A 25,941-nucleotide genomic window follows, 5' to 3' on the forward strand; every position below is an offset into this window, starting at 1 on the left:
CAGCAGAAGGAGTTGATTCTGACAAAACTGTGGCAGGAGGACAAAATAGTAAAAGTAGGAGACAGTGGAGTGCTTGTGGATAATGGTATTCTTCCTTGGAGGGACAAAATCATTTTTTGATGAAGTACATGCTAAGGAGGAACTATAAAAGTTTGTCCAACAAAAAGTAATCTGTGAAACAGAAGGAGATTCTGCTTCTTGTTCTTCTGGTAATAAAGACCAGAGAGAGACTTGCACCTGTGAAAACTTTTCCACTGTTTCAACAGAAAATCTTGGATAGAAGGAATAAATCATGAGAGTTAACTAGAACAATCGAGAGTAAGTTGGAAATGAAGCAGAGACACGGTTTGGGAGATGGGGGTGAACAGTAATAAAACCAGTAACTATGTGGGATTACAATGCAATAACTGTACTTGTGAAGTATGATAGAACAAGATAATTTGGAAATATTTAACTTTTTCAGACTATCTTGATCTTATGGGGGACTCGAGCATATGTCCTATTTCATGTCATTAATGTTCAAAAAAATGCTTTGGGGAAGGTTTTCTTTGCATGCTATAAAGCACATTTTTCTCACTTATTTTTAAGTGTAATGGAGACTGGAAACAGGTGTTGCTGTTCTTTTTTTCCTTTCTTTCTCCCTTCTCTCTTTCTTATTCATTTTTAAGAAATTTAGGCACTGAAATTTAAAAAAGCGTTGTTAAAAGAGCATGACAAAACAAAACGTCATGTGCTTTTTCTCATTCTTGCATGGGGGAATGACTAGTTTAAGGACCTTAGATTGATTTAGTAACAAGTTTAAAGAGAAAGCAAGTAAATGAAAAAGAATATTGAATATTATGAGGCTTTTTTTTCTAACAAATGAATGTATGGTTAGTAGCAATTCTGTATGGGGCCCTCATGTCTCCATGGAAATAGTATGAGAAAAGGAAATTGACAATCTGGTTCTCATGCCTCCATGGAGACAATCTGATGAGATGTTAGCTGTATGGTTCTTACATCTCCATGGAGACAACCTGATACAAAGAAATTGGTTACAGTCTGCTGGAGAGTGACTGGCTGGGAAAAAAAGAGAAACTGGGCAGGAGATAATGTTTGCTAAAAGCATTCAGAGGTTTTCCCAGCTGAGAGAGTTATAAAGGTCAAGACAAAAACAGTTAACACTTAGTAGAAGCACAGGCTGCACCATGGATAACCTTTCTTTTAGTTTAACTCAAGTCTGAGTGTGTGGCTGTCTGTTTGGGACATTTGTTCCTATTAGGGGGGTAAAACTTCAATATTTGAAGATTTACATAGCTTTAGGTGTTAAATTAAGAGGTTTGGGGGGGTATTTTATTTTTATTTGTTCGACAGTTTTCAATAAAACTGAAATTTTGTAAGATGTAACAAATGTTCAAATATCTACAACAAGAAACAACTATATAAAAGTTCAACCTACGAAACTGTGTATGCATGTAACACAAAAGCAGGAACTAGACATTTAACAAAAAAAGTGTTGTACATAAAACATGGGAATAATACATTTTTAATACAATGATGCTTTCTGTAATGATTTAAATGTCAATGGTCTCACAAATACAAAGAAAGAATAGTAAACTATATTAAAAAATGTAGAGTGTAAACAGATATTACAGGAGACATGCTTGGAAAGAACTGAAGATATGAATTTGATAAAGGTTTTCAGGATGGTTATTCAGTGGAATATCTGAGACGAGGAAAACAGGAGTACTTGCATTAATTGCAAGAGGAGCTCCAATACTGATAGAAGAGGATACAAATGATAATGGCAGATTTGTAGTGCTAAGAGGCTACTAGCAAGGGAGAAGGATAACATTTGCATGCATTTACATCCCACCTAAAACTGCTATAATCTAGATTAAGAAAATTCTGGAAGAAATAATCACTTTTCAGCAAGGAAAATTACTTATTAGGTGGGGAGTAGAATGTGATCTGCAACAGTGAAGATGTCTCTGTGGGACCCAGAAGGTAAAGTATAACAAAGGAAGGTAGATTTTTGAAGAAACTTATGGAAATATTTGGCACGGAAGATGTGATTTCAGTAACAGGAGTTCAGAATAAATTTACATATTATTCCCAAAGATGAAAAAACTGGGCTAGGCTAGACAGAATTTATATTTCACATGAAGATGTGCATTTAATTGAAGGTCTTGATACACATCCAATAACTATTTCAGATCATGTGCCAGTAGCAACTAAAATAAAAAAACACAGGGTAATGAAACAAAAAAAAGAGACACCGGCACCTTCCCACCTATCTGTTAAAAAGAGAAGAATTTAAGGAATTGATAGTGGAGATTATTCAGGAGCTATTCAAGAGGATACAAATTACTTCTGAAAATATAGCTAGGGAGTGGGATAAAACTGAAGTGGAGTTTAAAAATAGGGTGGAAATAAAAAAGGAGCTATGGTTAAAAAGTAACAAGAATTTAGAGGGACTGACAAATGTTAAAGTGCTGCAAAATAGGGGGAATCTCATAGAACAGGAGGCGGCTCAACTGCAGAATGATAAGCAGAAAATAAGGGATTACCTTGATAATATACAAAGATTGCCATTAAGCAAATGTTTTTTGATAACACTAGAGCACTAAAACTTTTAGCACAATGACTAATGCAAAAGACAAAGAAAAAAGCTGTTGCCAAGCTTGGGGAGCCTATAATAAGTAAGATAACAAGAGATCCTGTAAAGATATCAAAAATATTTTGGAAATTCTATGAAAGTCTGTACAAAGCAGAGAAATATGGAAATCAAGACAACATACATATGGAAATGTTTAAGGAAGAATTAAATATGCCAAGGTTAGAGGTAGATGAGGCTCAATTACTAACGGTCAGGATAGGAGATAAGATACAATTCTGATGTATAACCAATCTACAGGAAAGTTCCCAGAAATAGATGGCATTCTTGTGGAAGTCTGGATACTAGGAGGGGAAAAACTTAAAGATCTGGAAGGTTTTGTTTAACAGTATTTTAAGAGAAGTAGTACCAACATTCTGGAAAAAAGCAATGGTAGCTGTAATACTTAGAGACGGTAAAGATCCATCCAATCCAGCTTCATACAGGCCCATTTCAATAATAAACCATGATTCTGAAACGTTTATGTCTATAACAGCTAAAAGAATGGTAAGAGTAATGCCAAAATTAATAGATATGGTTCAATGTGGTTATGTGAAGGGGAGGCAAACATTTGACAACATTATCAGAACTCCAATGATCCGGAGGGAAGCATAATGTACGAAAACACCATTGTTGTTTGTGGGTCTTGACGCAGAGAAAGCATTTGACAGAGTTAGCTGGGACTTTATGAGCAGGGCAATGGAAGCATTTGCATTTCCTGAAAAAAAATTAAGGTTGATTGGGAGGATATATGAGGGATCAGAGGTGAAAATTACAGTGGGTGTGGTCCTCTCTGATAATTTCTGCTTGAGCAGAGGAACCAGGCAGGGGTGTTCATTTTAATTGCATTACATTTAGAACCACTGGCAAAGAAAATAAGGCACTCAGAAATTCAAGGATATAATTGTCATGGTAGTCAAGAAAAGCTTACTATTTACAGATATTATTTTATGCCTGACAAAACCAGAGAGACATTACAGTGCTGTGGAACATTTTGAGACGGTCACATTTTTTCGGTATATAAAATTAATGAAGCTAAAACAAAGGAAATAGTGGTAAATTATGTACCCACACATGAACTGGTTCCGCCATATCCATGTTTAGGGGGACATGATAAAATGAGGTATTTAAAAGTATGGGTTCAAAATTATTCTGGTGTGGCAGCTAAGGATATGTGGGAAGAGACTAAAAAGATAATACAAAAACTGAGAAAATGAAAGCTTTGTTATATGGAGATGGACAGCAAGATACAAGCAGTTAAAATGTTTTTAGTTCCATTAGTCTTATACACAGGCCAGGCATGTTTTTTATCAACCAGAAGAGAAGTTGTGGATAGCAATTAATAAAGAGCTAAAGGACTTTATCTGGAAGGGGAGGACAGCAACAGTCAAGTGGGATAAGCTGATTTTTCCAGTAGGACAGGGCAGACTGGGATTACCCGATTTGAAGGAGTATTTCAGAGCTAAACAGTTAAGCCTCCTATACATAGCACAAGCAGAAAAACTATAATTCAAAGTGGAAAGGGATGATGACAAAACAGAGGTAAAGCTCAAGAAACAATGAGAGACTTAGATTTTGGATGCAGGCCTTTAAGGAGAATAACAATAATCATACAGAATATTACATCTATAAAGTAGTACACAGTATCCTAGGAACTAAGCCAACACAGAAATGGAGAAAGGAGATTCTGCCGATAGGTATGATTGCAATTAGGGATATAGACAATAGGCAAGAGGAGATGGAATTTATTGGAGAAAACTGTCAAAGGAACCAAAGTATTGGGAGCAAATAGAGAGGAAAGATGATAGAATGGGAAGACACTAAAAATTTATTTGGACTGCAGGTTAGAGATTGCCTTCTCTATCAAGGACTGATATCAGTGTATAGGTAAAGAGGGAAAAAAGGTGGGTCCTAAACGAAAGACCAGCACTGGTAGAGTTTTTAGTAGAGTCTACAGAAGAAGCTGTTATTAAAAGAGGAATAATTAGTAGAGCATATAAAATATTGCATAATAACTAAGAATCAATGACAGGAGGTTAGAAACGCTTGGAAAGACAGAATGGATAAGTAATTCAAAAAGAAACAATGGGAAGATATATTCGTGTCTCCCAAATATGCAACAAAATCTAGGAGATTTAGGATTTTTGCTCGGAAATGTTTACAGAGATATTTTTATACCCAAAGTAGACTACAGAAAAATTTTCCTCAGGTAGGCAGCAGATGTTGGAGGTGTGACGTCGAACATATTTTCTGGGAGTGCGGTGAATTGGCAGACTTCAAGGATTTCCTGCAGGATGCACTGTCAAAGATAATGAGTGGGAACATTGGTATGACAAGGCAGATTTTTCTGAGCTAAGATACAGAATTGGAATTGCCTAGACATGGTAAGGCGTTGTGTGTAATTAGCGTGGCTGCAAAAAAAAAAAAAAAAATTTCTAAAAAATGGAAATGAAAGTCTAAACCAACTATATTAGAGGTAGTGCATATAAAAACAGAGATAAAACAACTGGAACTGAGATCTTTAGAAAGGGTAGGAACAAACTACATAGGAAAAAATGGGAATTATGGTAACAATACATACAGGGGAGGAATTAGGTCTAAAAGAAGACAGGACTTAAATGAGCTATGTAACATCTGAATGAAAATGATTGTGTAGATTATAAATAATGTATAATGTTTGCAACTGGGAGTGTGTCAGTATGGTTTGCGAAGTAACATGCTTGCAGCTAGGATAGTGCCAATGTGGTTTGTTTTCATTTATATAAATGTATGATTGCTTATGTCGTAAGTGATGGTTTAATAAAGTTGTTTCTTGTTTAACAATAACAGTAGAAATTGAATAATTTCTGAATTGTTGCTTGGGTTATATGATATATAGCAATATGAAGTATAATGTTTGCAAACATGAACTTGTTAATACAGTTTGTTTACTTTTATATGAATGTAAGTTTTCCTGTGTCACAAATGATAATTCAATAAAGATGTTTAACAAAAAAAAAATCTGAACTTTGTAATCTTGACAAAAAGGTTTAGAAAAGGAAAGGAAAGGCCTCTAATTTCCTCTTCCCTCTTTGGTACTGGAAAAATCTTTGAATAAAAGCCTTTATGAATCTGTAAGGAAGACATTGGTTCTATTACTGGCTAAAAAACATTTGATTCAGAATTGAAGTGAAGAGAGAGACTTTGTTTTCAGGGTAAGGACGAATCACCTGGAAAGGAGGTGGGATTCCCAACATCAAGTACACCCTCCTGAATTACCTTTAAAACCCACTTGTCTGCAATTCCTCACATATTTTGAGCAATTCAGCTGCAGACGGGACGAATAGAAGTTGTTTGTCTAAGAGAATGTTTAAAATGTCAGCCTTAATATCTTCAGGCAGGTTTTGAGAATGAAGCCCAGCAACTCTTCTTGTGACTGACCTGGAAGCTACAGTTCTGGAATTAGTATCAGCAGCATCATAAACATACTTTAAAACATGCTTAGTAACATGAGAAAGAAATTACAGAGGTAGTCAAGGAATTCTTACCTCAAGGAAGGAGGGAAGGAAAGTTAGCCATTAACATTTGCATGTTCTCAAAATATAAAAACTAAAACTTTTAACATGAGCTTCACAGTTCAAAATCTTGAAAATTAAAGAATACACTTTTTCCAAGCCTTGTCAGGGGAATGGGGTAAGAAGCAAAGTATTAAGTTCAGCAGTAACAGCTTTGGATAGAGGAAATAACTGCATGATCTGCTTTATTGTTTGAAAACAAATATTTATGCTCTGAGGTACTCTGTCAGATTTCCTGCAGGAAGAAGGTTGACTGCTAGGTAAACTAGAAGCATTGAGAACAACATTCTCTACAACAGGCAAAAAGGAAGAATAGCTGCAGAGTTAGGCACTACCTAAATGTAGCAAATTGATAATACATTTTCTATGCAACAGAAAAGTACACTTTTGTACCTACCATAAATGTAGATGTTCGAGTGTTCACCCTGCTGCAGTCATCACACTTGGGTTTATCCTGTCGTCAGGCGGTCCCGCAGTCAGCCGAATTTCCAAAGTCTTGGTCCGACGTCGGTTGCTGTCGCCTCATCCCTGATGTCAGCGTGCCAGGGGTACATATATTGCAACCAACGTCATTTTCTTCAGTTTTTCTTGCCCCAGATGTCAGGTGCCCCCAAAAATGTGATCCAAATTAGTACCAAATGGTGTGAACACTGTACAAACACAAAATCCCTTCAGCTATAAGCAAATACATCAGTAAGGCATAGCAGAGATTTAGCCAGTAGATCAGAGGGGTTGGAGGGAGGGTAACCTGGACTGCAGCAGGGTAAACACTCGAACATCTACATTTATGGTAGGTACAAAACTGTACTATGCTCATCGTGTTACCCTGCTGCAGTCATCACTCTTGGGTTGAGTCCCAAAGCTAAGGTAGGGTGGAGGTATTATAGAGGGTTAGTGGAGGCAATGAGGCCCTGCAGAACTGCAGTGGTGAAGCCTGCCCTGGACTTAGAATAAAGAGGTAAGTGATAGTGTTTGGTGAAGGTGTGTACACAACTCCAAGTTGCAGCTTCTAAAATTTCCTTGGTGGGAACCCCCCTGAGAAAGGCTGTAGAGGTAGCTGTTGCCCTGGTAGAGTGGGATCTAATGGTAGGAGGAACTGGTTTCCCATGATGGGTATAACAGAACAGTATGCAATGGCCTATCCATTTAGAAATGGTTTGCTTGGATATAGACTCCCTTGAGAAGCTGTAGCATAGGATACAAAGAGCTGGTCAGTTTTTCTGAAAGTCTTAGTTTTATCCAAGTAGCAACGAAGCTGCCTGTGAATGTCCAAGGAATGCAGGAGTCTCTCATCTTTGTTCTGTGGATTGGGGAAGAAAATGGGTAGGTGGATGGTTTGATTTAAAGCTACACTGGAAACCACCTTAGGCATGAAGGAAGGATTAGTTCGTAGAGAAACTTTGTCTTGATGAAAAATGAGGAAAGGTTCCACTGCCATAAGTGCCTGTAATTCTGAGAATCTCCTAGCTGAAGTTATTGCCAAGAGCAGGGCAGTCTTCCAAGATAGGAACTGAAGGTCTGCAGAGAAAGCTGGTTCAAAGGGAGGTAGCATTAGTATTTCCAGAACAAAGTTGAGGTCCCATGTTGGTGTAGGAGCTCTTCTAGGTGGTCTAATGTTCTTTGCCCCTCTGAGGAACTGCCTTAGAAGAGGATTTGAAAATAAAGGTGGATTCGTGTCGTAGTGAGCTGAAATAGCTGAAGCATGGATTTTAATTGAGCAGAAGGAAAGTCCTTTGTGCAACATCTCAGCTAAATACTGTAGAATGTGGGGCATATGAGGCTGCGTTGCGTCTTGGCCTTTAGCTTGGATCCAAGCAGAAAACCTTTTCCATTTGTCCGAGTAAGGCTTCCTGGTGCTTGGTCTCCTGGCTTCCAGAATAACATCCAGAACTGCTTGGGAAAGAGGGGCTGGTTGGATGCTTAATTGATTTGCCATGCAACCAGGTTTAAGGTTTTGAGCTGGCTGTGTAGAATCTGTTTGTTTTGCTGCGTGAGTAAATGAGGTATTTGAGGCAATATCCATGGTGGGCTGTGAGCCATATTCTTCAGTAGCGGGTACCAGTGCTGGCGTGGCCAGTCTGGGGCTATGAGAATCAGTCGAGGTTTCTCCTTTTTGACCTTCAAAAGAACCTTTGTGAGAAGAGGTAATGGAGGAAAGGCATATGCTGTCAGGTTTTTCCAACAGAAGGAGAGAGCGTCCACTTTCCAAGCTTGATGGTGGAATGTCCTTGTACAAAATTTTGTCAGATGGTAGTTTTGAGGACTGGCAAACAGGTCTAAATTTGGAAGGCCCCATTTTTGAGTTACCATTGAAAATATTTGTAGGTCTAGTTTCCACTCGTGGGGATCTTTGATGTTTCTGCTCAGATCGTCTGCCAATGTGTTTTGCTGTCCTGGCAGGAATTGAGCTTGTAACTGGACTTGGTAGGCCAGAGCTGTGTTCCATAAGATTATTGCTTGCCTGCAAAGAGGGTAGGAATGTGTGCCGCCTTGTTTGTTTATGTACCACATTACTGTGGTGTTGTTCGTCTTTATTGCAAGTTGTCCTGGCTGTAGTAGATCCTTGAAGGCCGTCAGGGCTTTCTGTACAGCTAGCATCTCTTTTTAATTTATGTGCAGTTTTCTTTGTTCTGCAGTCCATAGGCCTTGAATGCATTGCCCTGCCATGCGTGCCACCCAGGTATAGTCTGAAGCATCTGTTGTGATAGTTTGCCTGGTTGGGGGGCAAGGTGAAAGGCTGCATCTGTTGTGATAGTTTGCCTGGTTGGGGGTAAGGTGAAAGGGTGACCCTTGTTGAGGTGACATGCCTGTGCCCACCATAGAAATTCCTGTTGAAGGCAGGGAATGAGAGATATCACTGTGTCCAAGCTGTGGCTGTGTTGAGACCATACGCTTTTTAGGTACCACTGTAATTTCCTCATATGCAGTTTTGCAAATGGTATTATCAGAATGCGAGATGCCATGAAGTCCAAAGCCTGCAGTATTTTTCTTGCAGTTAATTGGGTCTTTGTTGCCAATGTCTTGAAATATTGAGTCAGTTGTAATTGCTTGTCTGGTGTAAGATAAGCCTTCTGGGCTGTTGTGTCCAAGCTGGCACCCAGGAATGACATTTTTTTGTGAGGGTACTAGTTTTGACTTCTTTTCGTTTACTGTGTACCCTAGACAATTTAGTAGATGCTTCACAAAAGCCAGATGATGTAAGAGAATGTCTTTTCTTTCTGCTTGGATGAGGCAGTCGTCCAGGTATGGATATATTTGAATTCCTCTTTGTCTGCAGTATGCAATTACTGGTGCCAGGCATTTTGTGAAAACTCTGGGCGCAGTAGATAAGCCAAAGGGCAGTGCAGAAAATTGATAATGGGTTGAACCTGCAATGAAACGGAGGTATCTTCTGCAACTTTGTCTGATAGGGACATGCAGGTATGCCTCCTTGAGGTCCAACGTTACCAGCCATGCTTCCTTGTCCAACATGGGAAGTAGCTGTTGTAGTGTTAGCATCTTGAATTTGGGAACTTGTAAGTAAGTGTTTAGAATTGAAAGGTCCAGAATTGGTCTCCAAGCATTGTCCTTTCTGGGTACTAGAATGAGCCTTGAGTAAAATCCTTGGCCTTGCTCTTGAGTTGGCACCCGTTGAATGGCAAATAAAAAACCAGACTGAAAGCAAGAGGACCTGCACAGCAATGATAGCGTAGTCAGTAGTAGCGTAGTCAGTAGTTTATTTCCGCTTTCGTCAAATAGACTTCCTCAGAATACACAAACAACACAGCTCAAACCACTTAAATACCCACTGCAATTTAAAAACTAATTGATCAATAAAGACAAAATCAATCATACATTTACAATAAATTTAAAAAATGCAATAAAAACAGTATGTTTATACAGTATTAAAAAAACTCAAAGGAAAACAATTCCTTGTTAATGTGTAGTGTTCTATATTTTAAAAAACATTTAATGTTAATGTAGTCATTCAGACCAGGGGGTTTGTCAGCATTAAGTTTGATTTGCCATAAGGTTTCACGCTGTTCAACAAAATTCTTGAAATCCCCTCCTCTAAGGTCTGAATGAACTACCTCTAAGACAGAGAATAAAAATTTTTTATATGTCCTACATACTCTTGAATGTTTATAGAGAGCATTATTTTCATCTTTGTTTTTAATGCTGTAAAGATGTTCTCTAATTCTTATATTTAAACTGCGGGTGGTCATGCCGATGTAGAAGGCAGGACAACCCAAACATTGCCCTATGTAGATCACCCCCTTGGTCTTACAGTCAACATATCCAGGAACTTTAAAAGTGTAATCAACATTCTCTATCTTAATATAAGGACCTTCTGAAATAAAACGACACATATTACAATTATGACAACAATACATCCCAGTTTTGACCGATCTACCAATGGATGAATGTGTCAATCTGTTTTCTAAGATCCCTTTCAAATTGCTTTGGTTCCTGAATACAAAAGAGGGCCCACCAACAAACATCTTCCTCATCTCTTCATTGCCTTCTATAATTCTCCAATTGTTAACTATAGCTTGTCTAATGGAAACACTGTCAGAACTAGTCTCCAAAGAGCATATTAAACGTGTCTCAAATTCCTTCACTTCACCCTTCTTCTCACCCCCTGCCGCTATCCAGTTTGGAAAATCAATAATAGGTCTAAACATATTGCGGCGTTTCCGTAAAATTTCGTCAGTGATAAAGTGTAACTGTTTAGAATCATACCCCCTCTCAAGAAACAAGTGAAAAATAATGTTAAATTCATCAAATAAATCACTGTCCTTAGAGGTCATCCTACTTGCCCTAATGAACTGTCCACGAGGGACATTTTTTACTACATGTCTAGGATGATTGCTGGCGTGGTGTAAGTAGCCATTCGTGAAAGTTTCTTTTCGAAAGATCCTGCTGTGTATCCGACTGTCCTCTACATCCCAATACACCAAAATGTTGAATGGCTCTCATGGCCAGGAGAGCTGTAATTTGTTTTTGAGCCTCTGCCCTTTGATTTTGTGGCAGGTTTGACATTCCTCTTTTCATTGGCAAGGTGTGAAAGTGGAATCTGTATCCGCGCAAAATTATGTCTAGGACCCATTTGTCCTTTGTGACCATGTGCCAGTTAAGTGCTAGTTTTCCCCCCAAGGGGGCTGACAAAAGAGCTTTGTTTGGCCAGCTGAGGTACAAGTCATTGAGTTTGCCTTCTGGTGGGATGAGACCTGTCTTCTCCTCCCTTCTGGGTTGGAGTGCCCCATTGGCGAGGTTTATACTGGGCTTGTGGTTGTCCTCTGCCCCTTGGGCGCCTTTATTTATCCCTCTGAGGTCTGTCAGTGGCTGGAAAGGACCAATTTTTTGTTGGCCTGTTTCTGCTGAAGCGAGGGGGTTGCACTTGTAGGAAATCATTGACTGTCTGCATTGATTTCGCCTTATCTTCCATTTTTCTTTAAAACTTCTTCTGCTTTAATGCCAAAAAGAACATCCTGCTGTAAAGAAGCATCTAGTAGTTTTGCTTTAACATGATCAGGTAGACTTTGTTCCTTTAACCAGGCATGCCTACGTATAACTGATCCAGTGACAGCTGCTCTGCAGGAGGCCTCTAAAGAATCAAATCCACATTGTAAGGTATGTTTGCCCACCTGCTCGGTGGCGTGCAACAAGTCCTGTACTTCTTTCAATTCAGATTGTTGAGGGAGGGAGGTTATCTTTTGTTTTAACTGAGAGATCAGAAATTGCTGATACTTAAGCATATGAAATTGACAATTTAGTGCTCTCATAGCTAATGTGGCTGAGGTGTAAACCTTTTTCCCCCACCTGTCTAGTGCTTTTGAATCCCTTTCAGAAGGTACTGGGTTTTTTGCCATGGAAGTCTTAGCCCCCTTGGGACTCTGGGAGATAGTCTCTGGGTCAGCTACTGGGCTTTTGTAAAGAAATTTGTGGGAATCAGGTACTCTGTAGTATCTGTCAGGCTTGGCCAGAGCAGGAGGTAGAGAGTCTGGGTTGAAACTGGATTCTAAATAGACATCATCCACAATGTCCAAAACCAGAGGGATGGCTAGATGTCTGTGTTGGGGGAGTATAAGAAACTCTCTGAGCCTTTTCTTGGAATCGGAGTAATCCTGACCTTCCCAGTGAAAATGTTCCCTTATAGTGTGTAAAGTTTCCCCAAAAGAGTTGTCTTCAAGAGGGGAAGCTGAGGGAATAGAGTCCTCAGCATCAGAATCTTCATAAGGAAAGAAGGAATAGTCTTGGTCCTCAGAGGAATCCGAAGAAATAGAAAGTTGCTCAAAGGAAGCAGAATCTTCCTCTTGTCTAGGCCTTTTGTCAGGAGGAGGCTGAAAACCCCTGATAAGAGAAATCAAATCTTCAGCCATTTTGAGCATCTGTTTCTTAGGCATAGGACCTTGAACAGGAGACTGAAGTGTAGTCTTTTTTGGTTTAGAAGGAGTCTTCAACTTAGAAAACATTTTGACTGTAAGAGTCGTCGGTCTGAAAACGCCTTCAGAGACCGATGGCGTTTCAGAAGCACCAACGTCCTTGGAAGGTAAATCGTCGGAAGGGCCTGAAGTAAAAGGCTGCGTCGGCCCAGTACATTCCGTCAAAATATCCGTGGCGGTCTCAAGTTCCAGGACTGCGGTAGTCAGGGGCTGCGTCGGAGCCTCACTGATAACCAGAGGCCGGATCAACCAATCGGGCTTAGGCCTGGGCTGTCGGTCCTTGTCCCTGCGCTTTTTGTGCACGCCGGTAGTCGGAAGCTCCGACGGCATGTGTCATGCGAAATCAAATCGTCTTTTAATAGTACGCTTATTAAACCTAGCACAAAAACTACAAGAAGTGACGTCATGATCAGGGCCTAGGCAAAGTATGCAATAAGAATGAAAATCCTTATGAGGTATTTGCTTCCCACAAGAAATACAATTGTTAACTTTTTCTGACATCGATCTGAGGCAAGAAAAGTTTCCCCAACGGGGTACTTAGCTTTATAGAAGACTTTGGTCTGAAATTCGAATTCGACAATCTCAGGAGTCGGCCGACCGGCACTTGCGAACTGCTTCTGCTTCGGGCACCGAGCGGCAAGAAAGACTGAAGAAAATGGCGTCGGTTGCAATGTATGTACCCCTGATGCACTGACATCAGGGATGAGGCGACAGCAACCGACGTCGGACCAAGACTTTGGAAATCCGTCCGACTGCGGGACCGCCTGATGACAGGATAACCCAAGTGTGATGACTGCAGCAGGGTAACACGATGAAAATCTTCATACTTCTCCAAGTGAAAAATCTCTCTCATTTCTGGTGCAGCCTCAGAAAAGGATACATCTTCCAGAGAGAAATCAAAAATATCACTTTCCTTAGAATGACAGTGCTCAGATTCCTGAAGCAAAAATATTCCCCCTGCAATGCCTGCTTTTCTAACTGATAATCCAAATTAGAAAGAGAAGGAACTCTTTTTGTCTGAAGTAGTAGCATGCAAGAAGATGGCAAAAATGAGTTCTTTAGAAAATCAAAAAAAAATCCTCCCTGTCCATAGAAACAGCAGAAGGCAAAATTTTCTCACTATGCTCACCTTTCCTGAGAAATTCCTTGGAAAATTACTTTTAGTAAGCATATTCACCCCTGATTCAGGATCCCTATTCAGGCAAAGTGAAGAACCTTCACCTGCCTCTTTGCTTTTAGACAGACTACAGTAGCTCTTCCTTGCAAGCCAAAAGCATCCCTACAGCTGCAGAGGACATGGCTATCCATGGTGGTTGCAGCTGCTACACCAGGAGGACAGAGGGGGAAAATATGTGCAGTCTGAAGAGCCAAAATCAGGAACAGCACAGTTATCCACCAGTGACTGAGGCACAATAGGAGTTGGCATGCCACCTAAAAACTCTAAGACAACTTTCTTCTTAATGCAGACAGGGGAAGGTAAAAATGGAGAAACTGGTGGCTGGTCCATAAATTAAGCCAAGAATGAACCCTCAAAAGCAGATAACAGAGCCTAAACAAGTCAGTAAATAAGTAGAGGACAAGTGGCTCTGAGGTAAGTAAACCACTGACAGTTCCCCAATCACACAATATCCTGCCCCAAAACAAAAAAAATCCTACAAAACTTGAAAGACATTTTAGTCAAAAACAAACTTTTATGCAAATTGTTTACACAAGCATTTATACCACAAAACTCCCTTAGAAATTCAAAGCCAGTTCAAAAAAATATTTTCCCTAATAAACATAACATTTTAGTCAGAAAAACATTTTCCATAAAACAGTACAACATTTTCCCCAACAGGGTGCACTGAATGAGTACACTTTGGAAGCAAAACAGCTCTTTGTATTTTGTCCCTCTGTCTTTTCATAAGGATCTCCCCCTCATACTCCCATCAGTTAAAGCATGTGGAAGGTAACCATTAGCTTAGAAAGGTTGGCCAGTCAATGGGGGGGATAGGAACCTAATAGCATGAACTGCTGGCAACAGTGCCTAATGTTTATTATACAATGACTAGCCATTAACATTTGAAAACAAACACGCTGATTGTTCAGCCCAACTAGTCTGCCCATTGTAAATTGAGCATATACCAATAGAAAAAGTCTGGTTGCCCAGACTTTCGTCCATTAATATATGCTATCGATATTTTACTTTTCTTTCAGCATTACTGTATTTAATATCAACGATCGTTTTGTTTCATATAAAAAAAAAAAAATGAACAAAAATCAAAGACTGCAAAAAAAAAATGACAAAAACCAGAGACTGTAAATGAACGAGAGAGATGTGACACATAAAAATAAAAGGATAATCAAGTACATTATGCAAAACTAGAGAAACATACCTGATTATCTTTTTTATTTTCTCTGTCCCGTCTCTCCCATACATTGAAAGTCTCTTGGTTTCTTTTTTCTTTTTTTTTTTTATATTTATATAGTATTGATGTCCTGCTTTGCCCTTGTGACCAAAGCCAACAGTGGGTAAATCCAGCATTACCCACACCCAGCCATAGGTAATTGCTATATCACCTGCTAGAAACTGCTGCTGGATAATAAACCATTTTGATAACTTTTAAGGCCAAGAAAAAGGAAAAATTCTACCTATTAACTGAAGAACTGCTCAAGCAAGGGGTTCGACATTTGATGTGCAAATGTGTTAAGCAAAATATGAAGAAAGGGACATGAGGGGTATTTTACTGGAGTCATGAGAATATTTCTGAGATTTGGGAAAGCCTGTGATACCAAATTGGCACTGCCTGCAGTGACTAGTCCTTCAGTTTGAAGAAGACGGACTTGATCATGCAAGACTGCATCTTTTCTTAACCTTGATCTGTACTCAAATGTGTGTAACATATCTTGTTTGTCTAAACCGAAGTCAACCGCCAATATTCCATCTTGCTAAAAAAAAAAAAAAAAAGCCTACTAAATTATTGTATTAATGTTTTCATTACTATTTACAACTGTAAGTTGTATTTTCTTAAACTATAACATGTAAAAAATACTCTGAAGACTGCATAAGTGCATTTGTCTGAAATCAGCAATTTATAAAGGATACAAGCCACTTGTACCTGACAACACTTACTACACTTATCTCTGAGGTCACCCTTATTCAGTGAAAAGCAAATGTGTGTGTGTGTTTCTGCTGAAATCAGAGAAAACCATTTCTGAAATACAGTGACTGATCATCCCGAGTACTAACACTTGAGCTTCAGTACATATAAATCTTTATTTGCATGTGTACAAAACTGAACATGTTATAAAAAAAAAAGCAATTAAACAATGCACATAAATCCTCAAGGGATTCCCGAAGGTAGTCAGTAATAAAAAATAAAGAAACATCTTTAATAAACAAGCACGTCCTGAAAAATTTCCTAAATCTAATCACAGACATACAGCTACTCCTATATGTTTGCATCCAAGTTAGGCTACATGTGAAAAGTAATTCAATAATTTAGTTTATTTTGCTAGAAAATAAAATCAAAAAATGTTGACTTTATTCAGAAAATTAAGAATAAACCAAGCTTACCGAATACTGTAACACTGGAAGGGACTGTCAGGATATTCATGATTAGCAGGTTCCTGCTTGAGCACTGTTCCAAACCACCAAGCATCATCTATTACTGACCTAAACCTGTCCCCTAAAAAATAAATAAAAATGCATTACTTAAACTGCTTATGGAAAGCACAAATTCAAAGTGCCACTATGATTCAGCAAAGATCACTTGCATACCTATCTACCAACAAACACCTTCAAGACCCACAAGATTAATTATACTGGATGACAGAGCTGATCATGCTGATTCTCTGACAAGGAAAAAGCAGCCACTTCAGAGAAAAAAATCTTCATCAGTTAACTGTCACAACAATAAGATGTTGACAAAGGGAGGTATGGACCCTTCTCTACCAGATCTTTCCTGCCAAAGTCAAAGACTGCTCCCTAAGAAAGATTTAAGGAGAAAAATGAAATAGAAGTTATGTTCTTACCATAACGTTCCATGTTAGTTGTCTTCTTCTCGCCTTCTTTCTTGCTGGATGGGTTCGGAGCCGACCTCGGCTCCGACTCGGCCACTCTAAAGCTCGAGAGTTGGTTCCACCGGCTCGAGGCCCCCCTTACATCCCACAATGCTAGGCGTGAATTACCTCAGATCTCGTTTGTGAGCTAGGCCCAGCTAATACAACCAGAAAAAACTGGAAAAGAGTCCACCTCTATAAACAAAGGGAAGGAGAAAAGGTGACCTAAGCCTGATCTAGGAAATATGCACAGCAGAGCATATACCTATCGCAAAGAGGTGGTAGAAAGAGAGGTCACAATCAAACTCCTCTAGGTCTGTCCAGGCCAGGGGGAAGGAGGGTGGGACGCAAGAAAGAAGGCGAGAATAAGACCACTAACATGGAACGTTATGGTAAGAACATAACTTCTATATGTTAAGTTGTCTATCTCGCCTTCATTCTTGCTGGATGGGACCGCGTCCCTAGCACCTTGTCCCGGGTGGCCTAACGGAACAGACTCTTGAGAACAGTGGAACCAAAGTTAGCTCTATGCCTAGAAGCTAAATCCAACTTATAATGTGAAATGAAAGTGTGAGGAGTAGCCCAAGTAGCCGCTGCACAAATGGTGTCAATAGGCAGTCTGTCTTGGAAGGCTATAGAAGTAGCCAAAGCTCTGGTGGAATGGGCTTTAGGTTTGTTAGGCAGCTTTTGGTGTCTTATTTCATAGACAATGGAAATTAGAGATGTTAGCCATCTAGATAGTGATACCTTGGAAACAGAAAGTCCCTTTCTGCCTTCTGTATAAGAGACAAACAGCTGGTCAGATTTTCTGAATTGTTTGGTTCTATCCAAATAGTACCTTAACTGACGATGAACATCTAGCCAATGCAATTTTGTTCAGACCTATTAGAATATTCTGGAAAAACACAGGGAGGTCAATGCTTTGATTTAGGTTAGACGAGGCTATTTTAGGTAAAAAGGACGGGTTGGTTCGTAAGGATACCCTGTCCTTATGGAACAACAGATAAGGAGGTCGACAGCTGAGTGCATGAAGTTCTGAAACTCTTCTAGCTGAAGTAATAGCTACCAGAAAGAGAGTCTTCCATGATAGCAATTTTAAAGAACAGGAAGCTGCAGGTTCGAAAGGGGGGAGAATCAAGGAACTGAGAACTAAATTTAGGTCCCAAGGAGGAGGAGGATTTCTTATAGGAGGTCTGAGTAGAAAAACTCCTTCAAAAAGGCTTTGCAAAGCTTGTGGGACATTATGGCAGACTCTGAAATGCCCACATGAAAGTTAGAAATAGCTGCCAATTGAACTTTAAGAGTAGAAGGAGATGAACCTGCATGGAAGAGTTCAGCTAGAAAATCAAGGACTATTTGGATGGAAGCCGTGAAAGGATCTATGTCCCTTCCTTGAGCCCAATAGGAAACGCTTTCCACTTACTCAGATAAATCTTTCGAGTGGAAGATTTATGGGAAGCTATCAAAATATCTCGAACAGAGTGAGATATTTGAGGAAGCCTGGCTAAGGTTGGAATTGGAGGAACCAAGCAGTGAGGTTCAGAGAGGGGAGGGAGCGATGAAACTGACCCGACTGATGGATCAAAAGATCTGGAACTAGGTCCAGATGCCAAGGTTGCTCCAACAGAAATTGATGTAAAAAGGGGAACCAAACCTGTCGAGGCCAGTAAGGAGCAATGAGGATCAAGGAGGCCTTCTGAGCGATAGCTTTCTGTATCACTTGAGAGATTAGTGGGAAGGAGGAAATGCATACAGAAGTCCCGGGCCAAACTTGGACTAGAGCGTCTCTGCTGGGCTGGCCTGGTAACGGGAATAGGGTGAAATAATCTCTGCACTTGCTGTTTTGGGGAGTAGCAAAAAGGTCGCAGCAAGGCTGACCCCACTTGAGAAAAATTTCTCTCACAACAGAGTCTTTCAGAGACCACTCGTGAGGCATGAGGATAGCTCTGCTCAACTTGTCCGATTTGATTGGATTTCCCGGGGATGTGCGTTGCTATCAGAAACCGCTGAGAAGAAATCGCCCATTGCCACAGTCTGAGTGCTTCTCGACATATGGGATAGGACCTGGTTCCGCCTTGTTTGTTGATATACCACACTACAGACATATTGTCCATCTGGATTGCTATCGTTCCCAAGGGAAGAGAGTCTTGAAGGGCTTGCAACGCTAAAAGCACTGCTCTCATCTCTAGAACATTTATGTGCAAGTGGCATTCGTCTGGTTGCCATGTGCCCTAGACAGTTCTGCCCTGATAATGCCCCCCCCACCCGATCAGGGAGGCGTCCGTTGTCAGAATGGCAACCAGAGGGAAGGAACAAAGGGTCTTCCCAAGAAGAGCTGAGGGGAAGACATCCACCACAGAAGATGATTCCTGCATGTCTGCGTAATCATAATGGTGTGGGACATTGGAAGTTGCTGGTATGACCATTGTGTGAAGAGCATCCATTGAAGGATTCTCATGTGGAATCTCGCTAATGGAAGCAGAGGTATGGCAGCCGCCATAATCCCCAATACTTTCAGAACTAACCTGGCTTTGACTCTGTTGCTGCTGAAGAGGAGCGAGACCAGTTTGTGTATGTCTGTTATTCTCTGATCTGTTAGTCTAGACATGTTGACTGTGTCTAGATTTGCCTATGAAGGTAATAGTACGACAAGGCGACAAAACAGACTTTTCGCAATTTATTGAAATGCCTAAGTTTTGACAAATGCGAAAGGTGTAGTCCCTGGCCATTAGAAGAAGATGCTTGGTGGGAGCTGTGAGGAGCCAGTCGTCCAAATATGGAAACACCTGGAATCCTTGACGTCTCAGGTGAGAAGCTACCACTGCCATGCATTTGGTAAACACCCGGGGGGGCAGTGGTGAGACCAAAGGGCAGGGCCCTGAATTGAAAATGACTGGTTCCCAGCCTGAAGCGGAGGAATCTTCTGGAGCGTCTGTTCATTTTTCTGTGATAGTACGCATCCTGAAGGTCTATAGAGCACATCCAGTTTTCCTTTCCCAATAGGGGAAGGATGGACTGTAGTGTGACCATCCGAAATCTTGTTTTCTTGACCGACTTGTTCAAGATACTGAGATCCAAAATTGGTCTCCAGTCCCCTGTTTTCTTTGGAACTAAAAAGAACCTGGAGTAGATTCCGGATCCTTGCTGGTCTGCTGGAACTGGCTGAATTGCTCTTTTTGCAAGCAGCTTTGAAATTTCCAAAGCTGCAAGATCCCTTTGAGCGGGTGGAACATCTGGAAGGGATTTTTTTGATCGGTTTGGAATGCGACGAAGGGAATGGAATAGCCTTCGGAAATGATGGACTGTACCCACTTGTCTTGAGTTAGGGATAGCCAGGCTTCTGGGTACAGTGACAATCTTCCCGACTGCCTCGAAGGTGGACAGTCGGGCAACACCTCAGGGATGCTGAAAGGGCTCATCGGAAAAGGTTTCTCGATTGCCCTGGTTCTGCGGACCCCCTCTGCCTCTGGGGCGACGTCTACCATTTTTGTTCTCTCCTCTGCCTCTGGAGGGGAACCGACTCTGTGTCAGGCAAATTCCCTTGAGATTGTTTGCGGAACCACATTTTCCCACTTTTCTGGCCTTTGGGGTAAGGTCTAGAAGGAGTAGAAAAACGGACTCCGATGGCAGATAGAGTTTTGCCATCCGTCTCGTACCTAGTCAAGGTTTCTTTCACTTGAGGACCAAAGAGAGATGATCCATCAAACGGGGAATTAGTGAAAGACGTTTTAAAGGGTCCGCAAAAATTGCATAGTCGCATCCAGGCATGCCGGCGTAAGGCGACACCTGTCCCTGCGGCTCTACTCGTTCCATCAGCCGCATATGAAAGGAGGCGCATGGAGGAGTTAGCCATCGAATTCAGGGTAGTCAGCTGGGTGTTCATTTTGTCCTGAAAATCTGCAGCTGTAGGATCCTTCAACATCTCACTCGCTTCCTTGATCAAGTCTCTCTGGAGACGGGTGAAATGGCATAGGTAGCTCAGCGAACGCATTGCAAAGGTCGCTGACAAAAACATCCGCTTCCCATACCTGTCCATAGACCTAGATTCTTTCTTAGGGGGATGAACAGGCACTGAAGGATCAGCTAGTTCCTTCTTGGTGGCAGCAGCTACCACCATAGCATCCACAGTAACACCTTTGGTCAGAAATTGTTTGTCAGTTGGTGCTGTTATAAATTTAGAAGGTCTCCTGGGGTAGGGTCCACTGAGTCAGGAGCCGTCCAGGCTCTTTGCCACCACCTGCATGAGGGGATCAAGGGGGACACCCAGGAGGTGGAAGGGCGAGAGCCAAACGCCTCAAGATACACAGATTCATCCTCCGAAGGGTTAAGGGCTGGCCAATTTCCCTCTGTTTCAGGATCTCTAGAATGTCCGCAAAGAGACATCTTCAGAAGGGGAACGGGGAACCCTCGAATCCTCTAAATCTGAGTCAGAGGTGACAGACTCAGGTGCGTCTACGTGCTTCCTCTTACACTTTCTCTTCCTAGGGGCTCCCCTGCCAATTCAGGGAGGCCTCGGAAGAGGATGAGATCCCACAGGGGATTCTTGAGGAGCTGGCTCTCTGCGGTCTGGGATGAGGGAGTGAGTAGACATAACCTGAGGCACCGAGGGAGGGACAGGCGGAGCCGACTGTGGAGTTGAACAAGGTTCCAACACTCTCCGCATGACCTCAAGCACCCCTGTCAGGCAGAGCCAGAGGTCCCCGCTCTGAGAAGCTGAGAACCTCCCTCGGCACCGACAGAGATGGCTCAAGGCCGATGTCGGAGCCGAACTCACCAGCCAAGCACCGAGAGGAGAGGGGGTCGGACAAGGGTCCGATGCCACTCACCCCTCAGAGCCGACGAGGGAAGTCCGGCGCCGAGATTCTTCAAAGAAGAAATCGGAGCCGACGGAGCCTAAGACAAATGTATCGGCTCGACGCTACCACAGTCTCGGTTCAGAGGCGCCCGGCTCGAGCTCAAAGGAGTCGGAGGAGGAATATTTAGAGGAATAGGTTGAGGCATCGACTGATGAGTCGGGCTCTGAAGCATTTGGGCCAGTGCCTCGGACTTTAGAAGTCGACTCACTACCCTCTGGAGGTCATGATCCGAGCCTCGATGACCTGGAGGAGTGAGATCTGTGGCTCCGTTCAGACAGCAAGGGAGGCGCTGGAGCCGAATGAGCGGAGCCAAGGGATGGTGACCTCGACCTCTTTCTAGATGTCGGCTCCGATGGTCTGATCGGAGCCGACCCAGGAATCTCAATACCTCGGCTCCAGCGGAGCCGAGGAACCACAGAAACTGTAGTCAAAGACTCATCGGCTCCAGCCGGAGCCGATGTAGCAGTAGGCTTCGAAGCCTTAGGCCTCGACTCAGAAACTGGAGTCGAGGTCTTAGAAGCCTTGGAAGGTTTTCCCGATGAAGCAGTTAGGGAACCTTCAGGCTTGAGCAAACCCCTTAGGATGAGTTTGTTCTTTCTTTCCTGCAGGACTCTGGGGCTGAAGCCATGGCATACAGCACAAGAGTCTTGCAGGTGTAAAGGTCCCAGGCAGTACACACAAGAAGTGTGACCGTCTGTCAGAGACATTTTCTGACAGCACGAGTCACACTTCTTGTAGCCTGAGACATTTGAATCCTTGGACATTTTCAAGGAACCGAAGTGTAATCACCACACAAACACACACACACCGATTACACTATCAGAAAAAGGTAAATTAACTAAAAGCTAAAGAAATTAGTTATTTATATAAAATAAATCGCTACAAAACACATACACACCACTATTAGGGATAGAGGGCCCGAAGGCCTAAGGAAAGAACTTATCAGTTCTTGTGGGAAAGGGGCTGGATAAGGGAAGACAGGATAATATCCACTACACTATAGCTAAAGAAGAAAAAGCTAAGCTAAAAAGGGGTTTAAATAGTTTTTAAGACTGATCTAATACCACTGACCTGAGCCGGTAGAAAAAACAACACCTCGATCGCTGTAGCGGCAAACGAGATCTGAGGTAATTCACGCCTAGCATTGTGGGATATAAGGGGGGCCTCGAGCCAGTGGAACCAACTCTCGAGCTTTAGAGTGGCCGAGTCGGAGCCGAGGTCGGCTCCGAACCCATCCAGCAAGAATGAAGGCGAGATAGACAACTTAACATCAGAAAATAAGCTAGTGGAGAAGACAACCTAACTCCTAACTGCATAGTCTACAGAAAATATAAATACATTTTATACATACCACTGCTGAAATGACCCTAGGCTCCATGGAGTACAGGGATAAAGCACTGACTGTACCCCGGGATGACCAATATTCAGAAAGTACCATGGATGCTGGAGAGAGAATGGGCTAAGAGAGGATGCGTCTGAGAGGCCAAAGCCACCTTACTCATCCTGGAAGGAGGGCAGCAGTTCAACTCACTGCAATGGCAACACCTGTGAGAATGCAACTGAATTACCTGCAGCAAGGTGCCAAGCATGCACACACTGCAAATGGTGCACCACTCATCCAGATAGCTTGGCATGTGTGCTGTATGCATGCATGCACTTTCTGGAAGTAGCCGTGTTCTAATATGCAAATCACCAAGGGAGGGAGGTAAGACATGTCAGGGAACATGCAAACTGAACTACTCAGTACACCCAACTCTTGCTTACACACAGAGAATGAATGGGCTGATAAGACTCAAGTGACGGAACAAATGGGCTGTATATATGGGTCTGGTCTGAAATGGTGAAGCCTGTTTTTTACCCTATTGGGAATATGTCAGTTCCCCAGGGTACAAAAATGGCAGCCAATGGGCCAATCCTGCAGACTTAATCCCCCCCCCCAAAAAAAAAGCACTGCTGAACACATTAATTACTAAGGTACCTAGTGGTACCATTAACTGCTGAGATAATCTTAATTAGCAAGCAACACTTTCTCTGCTTTCTTTCTGCACCTTAGTCTGTCAACCATCCAGTCTCCCCATTAGTACACCAGACTTGGTTCCTTGATGGTGGGGACTTACTGTCATTTCAGAGCCACCAAAGGGGTCTTTGTACAGGGAACCACAGCCATCTGCAGAGGCATCACAGGTGATTTGTGCTCTTGCTGGCATCCCAGCCAAGGCAGCAGTTTGTACACTGATACAAATCACATCACCAGGTCGCGACCTGCCCACTAGTGTCACTGTAAAGGCTGCTTATGTACCCATAATGTCTGCACATGAATGTTCCTTCATATGCGTGGACAGGAGTTACCATCACTGACTTGGGCAAAACACAGAGCACCTGCTTTTTGGTGCCATGTGCGACCTCCGCTGCATTACAATAGAGGGGCAAGAATGAGCCAGAAGTGGTTCACCCCTCCCCCAACAACGAAAGGCACTGTCTGTCCTTCCCTGAATTACTGTTAATCACCTGAGCTCCTACTCGAATCTGGACCATCTGGGTCAAAATCAGGCTCTCTCTCTATATATACGACCAGGGGGATAGCAAGCAACATATCCATCCATCCGCAACCCCTTTTTCCCCATTTTGCACATGGGGTTGGGGTGTCACTTCCCAATCATGTCGAGCCATACATTCACTACACAAGTATTCATCTGACAATCTTTCCCACCAGTTAAACCTATCAGTGGATAATTACCATTAAGACAGAAGTCATTCCTTCCCTCTTTAGCTCACTTCTATTATGGGCAAAGAGCATCTCTAGTAAAGACAACATTTAAGCAAATGCACCTATAAAAAGAATGACATTCACATATGCCTGCATTTCTTTTTGGAATAAGAATGAAAAGACCAAATGGCTGAATGAAGAAGAGGTGAAGATGAATTATTATGATGTGCGTTTGTGCTCACCTTCTAAACTATCCACTTCATACAAGTCTCAGAAAGCATGCATCTGATGTCAAATTCATTTTTTTAGAACTGATGAAGCAACTCAGTCCTTCAAATGAGAAATGAAAACAAGGTCCCACATAACTGGATTAGCAGTAGATCAAATGAATGAAGACCCCAAGACACTTTTCAAAGAGTAGGGGGTTCAATACTTGGTTAAAAAAACAAAAATAAAATCATTTTGCATCTTCGTTCTTTAAATTTCACACTTCTTTCAAACTATTCTAATTAAAATTAACTCTTACTTGACAAAATAACACTTACTGGCAGCAACTGTCCACAATGCCTCCCATTTCATATTCCACCTGTCTTGATTAAAAAGTATTTCCAAACCATGTCTTTAGTACTGGTGTTAAAAAAGGCAACACAATCAATGTCTTAAGACATAGGCAAACAAACATTTATATAAAAGAAAAACCATATTAATGTGTTTATGGTTACAAACATTATACAAAAAAACTTTCTTTCAGCCTCTCCCATTAGGGGTTGCCACAGTGGATCTTCATACAGTCTACAGACTGAATGGCAGTGGAATTTTTACAGTGTTGAGTTGTTTACATTTCCTGAGAAGGCTCAAAAGAGCAAAGCTTCCTCTGAATGCTCTATCCACTTTCTATAATGAGCTACTGAAAGTATTCTCATCTGCAACTTTACTGTGTGGTACAAAAACAGTACTATGGCAGACAGGAATAAGCTTCAAAGAGTGCTGAAGACTGCAGAGAAGATAATAGGCACAAATCATCCAACCAAGCAAGAAGTTTTTACAAAAAGAAGCATAAAGAGGGCATACAAAATACTTAGAGACATCACATCCAGCATTTAGCTAGTTTGTTAAACTGTCATCTGGCAAGAGGTGCCGCATCCACTGTAGGACCTCCAGGCTCTTAAACAGCTTCTATCCAAAAGTAATAAGGTTCAAACTCTGACAACAACCTGGACGCCTCCTCCCTCCAAACATGATCTCACTAGTAACATTTCACTGAAAATGATACATTATCTAATTCAATACAGTTAATATATTCTTACAGAAGTGCAATATCTTTCTCTTAAAAGTGAAATTGCAATAATTCCTTATGTGCATTTTTAAGAACTGCCTTTTCTTCTCTTTTTCTGTGTACAGAACTATCTGTTCATAAGTGTAAGTTTATATGTTTGGGCAGTTTAACCTGACTAGAAATAGGTGATAGGCAGAGTTGCCAGCTTTCTTTGTGGCAAAAACCAGACTAAGCTCATGCCCCGTGCATCACCAATATCTCCATCCATTCCCACACCCTCTCCCATTCATGCTCCACCCTTTTTGTGACATAACCATGACATCAGCTGATGGGAACGCCCTCTTTTTCTGTTCTGGATGCCTGCTTTCAGCCGATTTACTATGCTTTTCTGTAAAAAATCATAGTAAATCAGCCAATTTAACAAACACTGATAGTCTGTTTCCTTTT

General features: G+C 41.6%; 1 protein-coding gene across 1 annotated transcript in view; it reads right to left on the reverse strand.

Annotated features, from left to right (window-relative positions):
* Positions 1-25,941, reverse strand: part of BRWD1 (bromodomain and WD repeat domain containing 1) — a gene marked incomplete in the record, with an annotated part of 4,378,631 nt that overhangs the window by 1,096,592 nt on the left and 3,256,098 nt on the right. The window contains 1 exon segment of the mRNA XM_044071461.1: positions 16,171-16,282. Coding sequence (XP_043927396.1) covers positions 16,171-16,282 — 112 coding nt within the window.

Source organism: Protopterus annectens, chromosome 5.part0 (assembly GCF_019279795.1).
Source record: "Protopterus annectens isolate FY-2018-M chromosome 5.part0, PAN1.0, whole genome shotgun sequence".
Lineage (NCBI taxonomy): Eukaryota > Metazoa > Chordata > Ceratodontiformes > Protopteridae > Protopterus > Protopterus annectens.